General features: G+C 26.0%; 1 protein-coding gene across 1 annotated transcript; it reads right to left on the bottom strand.

Moving 5' to 3' along the window:
* Positions 1 to 378: 378 nt before the first annotated feature.
* On the bottom strand, positions 379 to 9,135 carry LOC120082041 (WRKY transcription factor 55). The gene is made up of 3 exons (XM_039037258.1): positions 8,650 to 9,135; positions 6,415 to 6,546; positions 379 to 939 (listed from the first exon to the last, which is right to left on the bottom strand). Exons 1-3 carry the CDS (start codon positions 9,045 to 9,047, stop codon positions 513 to 515), a joined length of 957 nt encoding a protein of 318 aa, XP_038893186.1. The 5' UTR covers positions 9,048 to 9,135; the 3' UTR covers positions 379 to 512.
* Positions 9,136 to 9,741: the final 606 nt, after the last annotated feature.

Raw genomic sequence — 9,741 nt, forward strand, 5'->3', positions numbered from 1 at the left:
ATTTTATGTCATAAGTGTCAACAAAATAAAAAACTCGTGCATCAACAAAACCTAAATTTGTAATATAATAGTGATGATTTAAAATAATGGTCGTTGAAGTTGGTGGAGGTCGCGGAAGTTGAACATTGATACTGGTGATTAAATGTGGCCGGAGTTGGACAATGGGGGCATTGTTGGTGATGGGGTATTGTTGGTGAATATAGGTATAAAATATTGGTTACCATTTTGTATTGATAACATGCAATTTCATTTTATCTAATACGATATTAGAGTCCATAAAATTCAAGTGAATATTCGGTAAAAAAGCAAAAATTGAGATCCGATGTAAGAAGAAGAAAAAGGTGAAATTCATTAAAAACTTCATTGAAAAGATGCGGACATGTGTATAGTATAATTATGGACCTCATAAAAAACTTTTATAAAAGTACAGCACTAAATAGACAAATATCCTAATGTTTAGGAACCAAAAATTGCAAATTGAATAAAAATGAAAGTTAATAAAAATAATTTTACTAATTCTTCTTGTCGTCTTTCTCCCACTTGTGATGGTCATCGTCTACCACGTAAGCGGCGAATATAGAGTCCATACTATTACTACTGTTGGTGCCGGAGTTGAACATGACGTCAGCCATGTCTAACACCGGAAACTGATCGGCCACGTCTTTCCCGTACCGTACGGTCGCCGGACCGCCGGAGGCCGACCCGGAACTGACGACCTCCATTGAAAGCCAGCCGGCAGAGGTGGGGCGGAACTGGGATGTATGTTGGCCGCCGGCGACTGACGGCGGTGGCAGAGCGGAGGGAGCGGTGGCGGACATGTGGCACGTGTGGTCGCCGCGGTAGGTGACTTCGAACGTGTGGGATCGTTCGTCGAGACGTTGCACGTGCTTTTTGGCTGGGCAGTGGTAGAGCTTCTGGTGGGTGCATCGGAAATAGCCTCTGCAGAAGGAAAATTGAAGAAGATGATGACTTAAATTACTTTTTACCCCTAATGAATTTCTTCTTTTTTGTTTTGGTAATTTTTTAGAATATTATTTTTAAAGAGTTTTTTTTTTTTTTGTTTTTTTTTTTTTTTTTTTGGTAAATTGCTATTTTCTTTCTATGAATGAGCTTATTTTATTTGGTGATTTTTTTTAGATATAGTTTAATTTCTGTTTTCAATAATTTGAGGTAAGTTTGTTTATAATTCAACTTTGATGGTTAAGAAGTTACAAATATAACAATTATGCCTAAAGTAACTGGGAAATAGTACAATGCAATTTTTTTTTGTAGATATAGTAAAATTTAGATTTTATTTTTGAGTCTATTGATAATAGACCATATCACTAATAGAAATCTATTAATGATAAACTATATTATTAGTAGAAGTCTATCAAAATTTATCATGATAGATTTTACCATGTCTGCAATTCTTTAAAAAATGTTGTTCTATACTTAATTATTATCCCTAAAAGTGTTATCTAACGTAATTATTCAAAATATATAATCATATATAGGAATCAAGTTGAAATAATAAAAATTAAATTCAAAATTTAAATTTAATAGGGTTGAAACTTAACATTTTTTTTTTGTCTTTTAAATTTTAATTAGATTTAAAGGATAAAAACATGTAGGACAATTAAAACCAAGTTTAGAAGTTCGGAAGTTTGAAAGTTTGACTATTATTTGATCTTTACGTCTGTGTCTATGCCTTTAATATTGGTCAAATATTTTCAGTTCTAGAAATTTTATTTTTTATATCGTTTAAATTTAGGACATGCTTCAATTGACATAAAAAAAAAAAAGTATTTTTTCAAAAAATTTATTTTTATTTAAACATTTTTGATAAAAACGGATTAAAATATATTTGAAAAAGTGAGTGGTTGCCAAATACTTCAACTTTTTCTAAAAATGACTTTCTTTTTAAATTAAATATTTGAAAAATGTATTCCGAACATACTCTTAATATTTCAAAAGTATTTATAATATAGTTTATGTGATAACTCATAAATATTTTCGAATGGAAAAAATAGTTAAACAAATACTTCATGAGAGATTAATAGAATGAGTTCTTTCATAAAAATATTAATAGAAATGAAGTATTTTTCATTTTTTTAATTCTTCAATCTAAAATAGTACCATGAATTATATATATATTAAAAAATAATAATCTACAAAAAAGTATTTAACTTATAACATGTTCATAAATTAATCAATAATACTTTTATATTCAACTCAATATTTTAGTGGTAACTAATTAGATTAATAGTTTATAAATAAGAATCCAATTTTTTACCACTAAATACATACTTGAAAATATGAATGCAACTTTGGTTTACATTAACCTTAAATTCTATATAATTACTTTAAAAAGTAATTAAGTAATAATTTTTTAAAAAAAAAAAACTAATAAATTAAAGGTTTGTTTTAAATAAAAAAAATGAGCCAAACTTATTTATAAATATAGTAAAATAATACTGTCTATAAGTGATAGATGGCGATAAACTTCATCATTGATAGACCAAATTTTGCATATATTTGAAAATATTTTAATAATTTTTATCATTTTAAAACAATTAGCCTAAATAGTAGGTTTGAATTTGAAAGTGGATGGAAAGAAAATTCCACAAGGCATGGAAAGGTTAATAAAGAAATTAATAAGACACATCTATTTTGAAAGCATCAATGTTTTAATGTAGAAGAATTATTGACCAAAGAAAGAGTCACAAATTCAAAAAAAGGTGTCCATTTTGAAGAAGAACAAAGCACTTTGTTTTGAATTGAATGAGTCAAACCTTCAATTATTTATATAATCAAAGTGAATCTATGAACACTTTCCCCAAAAATGTAAAAGAAAAAATTTTTTTGGTCATCAACAATCTTTTAGTTTTATGTTTTTTATTTCTAATCTTTGTTTTTACATTTTGTTTTTTTTTTTATTTTTAAATCTTGTCCATATAATAAAAAAAAGTTAAAATTTAGTCTCTATGACTTTGAAAATTAGAATTTAAAAGACTTTATCAAACAATCAGGAATAAATTATTCTAACTTTTTCAAACTATACCAAGGACTAAATTTTCAATTCAATCGGTTTTCTAAAAAAAAAAAGTTATTTATTTATATTTTTTTTAACAAACAATAAGAAGATTGATTGATATAAAGAGCCTTAATTTGTTTATTTTGAAAGTAAAGTAAAAGAGAATAAAGTTAACTTTTTTTTTTTTACCAAAAAGTTGTTAGGGTTATATTAATTCAATCTAATTGAACCCTAAATTTAAGGTTTTGTTTGGTAACCATTTTATTTATTTTTTAATTTTTGAAAATTAAACATATTTCCTCTTCATTTCTTGAAGTGTTTACATCTTTCTTAAGCATAAAGGTTAAATTCTTAGGCGACATTCCAAAAAAAAAAAAAAACAAGTTTTTACACACTATTTTTTTAAAAAAATTTTAAATTTTGGCGTAGTTTTTTTTTTTTTTTTTTTTTGAAACATTAAGTAATATATATATTTATATAACAGAACAAAAATATTTAGAGGTGGTTAGGGTATGTAAAGATTTAATTTTTAAAAACTAAAAACGAAAAATCAAGGCTCCATCTTCTAACTATTTTGTTTTTGAAAACTAAACACACTTTTCCATTTTCAAATTTCATTATTTGTCTTCTACTTTTGACCAATAATTTAAAAAACCAATTCAAACTTTAAAAACTAAAAAAAATAATTTTTAAAAAGTTATTTTTGTTTCTGGAATTTGGTTAAAAATTCAACCCATGTACTTAAGGAAAGATTTGAATCGTTGTAAGAAAAGGGGAAGAAGTAGACTTAATTTTCAAAAACCAAAACAAAAAATGAAATAATTAACGAATGAGATTCAAATGATTACCAAATAAACCTAAATAAGTGGTATAAATTTTACCTTTGCATCAATTTTCACTAATTGACTGACTAATCAACTCATTAATTTGGGAAAAAAAAAAAAAAAAACTGCGCGTAAAAATGAGTTTGACCACTGCAAAAATTAATCATTGAATAGTTTTGCCAACATTTATATATTTCACCTTTGGAGCAAGAACTGAAAAATTGCAATATATTTTAAGTTAGTGTTTAGATTGTAATATTTATTTAAGTTTAAGGTTAAATTCAATAAAAATAAAGGTTTGGACTTCAAATCTGGCAAGTTTTTACGAGTAAAATTTTGATTTTTATCCCCTAAAATTAATAAGTACTCGATTTTAAGCTTGAAATTTTTATTTAATCAATTAAATCACAAAGTTCATTTTAAGAATAAATTATCACTTTAATTAGTTATAATTAATTTGAATTAGTTTCTTAGATTTTTCACTAAATGCGTAAGAATTCTTGTTTTACTCACTAATAGGGTCTAATACTATTTTTGCATGTGTAGTTTATGGTCATATAATAATAATAATAATAATAATAATAATAATAATAATAAAAAAAAAAAAAATTGTCTTCTTATAATTTAATAATAATAAATAGTTAAAAAAAAGTTTAATAATAGCAATATATTAAATTTTGTTTTGTTAAAAAATTATAAATATTTTGTCTTGATTTAGGCATTTTATGTCACGTTCAAGATTTCTTCTTAAGCACTGGCTTTTTTATACGTAGGTTTTTGACGTATATGGATTTTATATATTTTGTTGGAGAAACCTTTTATTAGGTTAAAATACATTTTTATTCCTTCCATTTTCATAAAAGTAACAATTTAATTTATAAATTCTAGTTGATAACGATTTAATTTATGTACTTTCAAACTTGCAATAATTTAATTCTTAAGTTTAAATAAGTAATGCGATTTAGTTCCTAAACTTTATAAGTTGTGATGATTTAATCCCTACATGAAAAATATTAGTATGGTTTAATAAAATTTATTACATGTAGTTTGATAAATTGATTGAAAATTAAATTTATTTATAAACTTTACAGACTTAGGTCGTTACCTTATAAAAGTTGACACTTAGTTTTGATGAAAATTTTAACAATATGGACTAAATCGTTACAAATTGTAAAGTACATGCATTAAATAAAGTTACTTATGAAAGTTCAAGGAATGAATTGTTACAAATTTAAAAATAAAGAAACTAAATCTTTGCCAACTAAATTCAATAACTAAGATCCCGTTTGGTAATTATTTGGTATTTTTGTTTTTGTTTTTAAAAATTAAACATGTTTTATCCACATTTCTTACAATGATTTACATCTTTCTTAAGTACAATGGTTGAATTCTTAACCAAATTTTAAAAACAAAAACAACTTTTTGAAGATAACTTTTTTAGTTCTCAAAATTTGGCTTCATTTTTCAAATCATTGGTGAAAAGTAGATAACAAAAGAAGAAATTTGGAGGTGGAAGTGATGTCTATAAGCTTAATTTTAAAAAACAAAACTGAAAACAAAACGGTTATCAAATATGGCCTAAGGTCTCGTCTGGTTAACCATTTGATTTTTTGTTTTTTGTTTTTGAAAATTGAACCTATAAACATTGTTTCCACCTCCAATGGTTTAAAAAACAAGCTAAATTTTGAAAACAAAAAAAAGTAGCTTTTAGGAAACTTATTTTTGTTTTTGGAATTTGGCTAATAATTCAATCATTGTACTTAAGAAAAATACAAACCATTGCAAAAAATTAAGAGAAAATAGACTTAATTTTCAAAAACAAAAATAAAATAAATAAAATGGTTGCCAAACTAGACCTAAATAATTCAAAATATTTTGATACTAATTAGAAAATTTATAAGTACACCAAAAGATGAAAGAAGAGTTTTGTTTATGTTAAAAGAATTGCTTGAAAAGAATTTTAAAATGCCAATTTTTTTTTTCTTTTTTTAGAAGATGACATGATTTTTTTTTAAAGAATAAATGAGATGTTATTCTTTATAATTAGGGTTGTTTTGAATGATGAGAAAATAAATCAAAATATTTATAAATATAGAAAAAATTATTGTTTAGACAGATTGCGATAGACTATCTGTGTCTATCTGTGTCATGATAAACTATGGTCTATCATGATTATTCAACAATTTTATCATTTAAAATAATTTCTTTTACCATTATTTGAATTATACAAAGAACCACTATTAATTTGTTTTCTCCCATTTTCTTTATAATTATTTTTCACTTCGTTAAACAAACATTAGAATATTAAACCTAATTTCAAAAATTTAAACATGGTTTGCAAACCAATTTAGTTCAAAATGTGAAACGACCAATATCAAAAGGAATATAGCGAAGAAAACAAATATGAATTTTAGAAATAGAAAATTCAAAATGTAATTATTATCAAACGGGTTTAAAACATTCATCAACTAAAATGTAGACATTTTTCAAAACGTAAAAAACGAACAAAAAACAAAATGAAAAAGGAGAAAAATGAGAAAAATGAAAAAGAAAAAAAGAAAAGAAAAAACAAACCTGGGAAACCTAGAGCCAAGAATCTCCTTCTGTCCATATTTCCGCCATGTGAAGCCGTCGTCCGGCGGCAGCTCTGTGTTTCCGATGCGCGGCGCCGCCACCCTCACCGTTCTCTTCTCTGTATCATCCTTTCTGTTTAAATCCATTTCATGTCAACACACAAATCTTCTATACTTTGAAGTTCAATACAAAAACATGAATTGAAGCCGGTTTAAATTTAATAAGCTTATAAATATCACTTCCACTAGTATGGATTTTTTTATTTTATTATTTACTTATTTTAGAATATTTTAAAAAAACGAGTCAATTTTTAAAAATTAATTAAGAAAAATAGGCATAGTTTGTTTAAAAATTTAAGAGTGAGAGTAATGTTTAATTTTAAGTTTAATTTTCATAAATTAAAAAAAAAAAAATCAAGGCTCCATTTGATCATTGGCTTTTGGGTTTTTAGTTTTTAAAAATTAAACTTACAAATACTACTTTTACCTATAGATTTATTTGTTTGTTTTATATGTTTTTTTAGGAGTATTTTAAAAAATGATACAAACTTTTGAAAACTAAAGTCCCGTTTGGCAACAATTTGGTTTTAATTTTTTATTTTTGAAATTTAAGCCTATGGATACTATTTCCATCTCAAAATTTCTTCTTTTATTATCTATCTTTTACTAATGGTTTAAAAAATTAAGCCAAATTTTGAAAACGACGAAAAAAAAGCAAGCTTTTAAAAATTTGCTTTTGTTTTTGGAATTTGGTTAAGAATTCAACCATTGTACTTAAGTAAGATGCAAATGATTGTAAGAAATGAGGAAGAAATAAACTTAATTTTCAAAAACCAAAAACTAAAAAGTGAAATAGTTACAAAATGGGGTCTAAATAAATAGTTTTTAATAAATCTGTTATTGCTTTTGGAATTTAGCTAAGAATTCAAGTGTACGTTTAGTTAAAAATGAAGAAAACTATGCTAAAGCAATTGTACGAAAACAACCGCAAATTTAAAAAACAAAAAAATAAAAATGAATGATTATCAAAAAAGGTAAAAATAATTATCAAACAAAACCCTAATTTTGAAGAATTTGGATTTTTTTTTTTTAATTTAGCTAGGAATATAGATGTTACTTATCGTACACGAGTTTTAAAAACCCAAAAAACTAGAACTAATTAATTATCAAACTAATATATGAATAGTAATAATCGATAGGTTTATAGTTCGAATCTTCTGTTTTTATTGTACTAAAAAATAATTACGATTGAAATAATCAACAAAGTGAAAAAAAGAAAAAAGAAGCATTATCTTCTCATTCATGGTACACTTTTTATACTTAACTTCGTGGAAAAACCCTTCTAATTCTTCCCTTTCACATGCTTTAACAAACCCAATTCCATCCACTTTAGAGCTTTATTATCTTTTTAATATATTTCCTTTTTCTTAGGTTAAATTTACCCACTTTGGTTGTTATGGTTTAAAGTTTACTTCTTATTCGTTTCTATGTGATTTAGTCTAATCAACTTTTATCAATTTAACGATTTACATTTAGTTTTGCTAAACCGAACATAACTCAATTGGTATACGAGTGTATTAGAAACCACAAGATTTATGATTTAAATCCTTCTATCCCAATAATTGTACTAAAAAAACACTTTACATATATTTTCTACAATGACCCATCATAATTATCTAAAACAATATTCCAGTTCATTGTTACTAAAATAAAAAGTATTAGAGAAATATACATTTTTGGTCCTTAGAATTTGAGTTTGATTTTCATTTGATCCTATATGTTTCAAAATATTATACATTTAAGTCCTTAAATTTTAAGTTTGATTTCAATTTAGTCTCTAAGATTTCAAAATATTACGATTTTGCCTATAAAAGTAAATTGGTCTCTAGATAATTTAATTTTTAAGATTTACATTTTTAATATCGAATTTTTTCTAAATCTTAAAAGTAAAATTGTAATATTTTAAAACCTAGGGAATAAATGAAAAATCCAACACGTAGGACTAAAAGAGATTTTTTTTTTTTTTTTTTTTTTTGCAAGATATTATAATTGAAGTTTATATGACATCTAGTTATAAAGACACATGAACCGAAAGATGTATAAATTAATATTTCATGAAATTTTAAACTAATATGATACCAAAACTTTTAATATTTTGATGACTAGATAAGACATGAATTCTCATTTCAGAAATTGACGAAACTCAAGTTAAATCCTTAAAACAAAAAATCAATACCGTCTTCGTGCTTTCGTCGACGAAGAGGAAGAAGAAGAAAAACCCATTGCCATAAGCTTCCCGGAATCCTCCACGGAGGCAGGCACCGCTACCACCGTAGACGGTGGTGCCGGTGGTTTCATCTGCATTTGCGCCAACTCCATAGCTTGGGAACAAGTAGATCTCAGCCACTCGTCCAACCCCACCTCCCGTTGCACCGCCGTGAAAGGCGGCCGTTCTTGACTGCTCAGCCGGTCCTTGGCGGCGGAAAAAACACCCAAAATCTCATCACAAGTTCGAGCCATGAAATGGGGTTGATCAGGAATATTAATATTAGTATTTCCCAAATTTAAAACATTGAATTCTAATTGCCTTGCCAAAGAACACCCACGAAGGATCAAAGAAATGGCTTCCTCCATGGCAAGAACTTTGAAGGTGTTATAAAGATCACAATATATATATATATATATATATGTATGTATGGTATGAAAAATTATAACCCAAAGTTTTGATTGAATATTTAATAACATGTTTCTTGTATACGGTACAAAAAATGAATAAATATAAAAGGAGGGGGCAATTGGGGGAAAAAGAGGGACTTGGTCATGGTCAAAGTAGAATTTCAACAAAAATTAGGGGTTGGGTCTAGAGGAAGACTTTGGGCTTCTTCTTCTTCCCATTGAAAAAAGTATAATCTTCCTTTTTTGGTTTAATTTTGATGGGAATATAATTTAGACCAAAGACTATGTAAGAAGAAAAAGGAATTATGGGGGTTTATTACAAAACAAAATTCCTAGTCTTTCCATTCCAAAAAAAAAAAGAAAAAGAAAAAGAAAAGTGCTATCTTAATTGTATCAGATACACCTATTTTTGTACGGCTCAAATATTTATCCAATAAAAAGTTACTTGTGACATTTTTTTAAAAAAATTAATTTATTTTTATTTTTTTACCATATAAAAAAAATAAGAAACACTCAAACATGAGATTTTGGTTGCACCTAATCATTACTTTTACTATAGTTTCAATTGTGTTTTGTATTGGGTATTTTCTTTTTTACAGGGAATTGGTAAAACAAACTACTATTCTTCCCAACTTGGGCTTATTCTTTTTTG

Source organism: Benincasa hispida, chromosome 7, assembly GCF_009727055.1.
Source record: "Benincasa hispida cultivar B227 chromosome 7, ASM972705v1, whole genome shotgun sequence".
NCBI classification, from domain to species: domain Eukaryota; kingdom Viridiplantae; phylum Streptophyta; class Magnoliopsida; order Cucurbitales; family Cucurbitaceae; genus Benincasa; species Benincasa hispida.

Coding starts and splice junctions, on each gene's coding strand:
- LOC120082041 (XM_039037258.1), bottom strand. CDS start 9,047: ATGGAGGAAGCCATTTCTTTGATCCTTCGTGGGTGTTCTTTGGCAAGG. Junction 6,547..8,649: donor TCGACGAAAGCACGAAGACG/GTATTGATTTTT, acceptor GGATTTAAACAG/AAAGGATGATACAGAGAAGA. Junction 940..6,414: donor CTTGGCTCTAGGTTTCCCAG/GTTTGTTTTTTC, acceptor TTCCTTCTGCAG/AGGCTATTTCCGATGCACCC.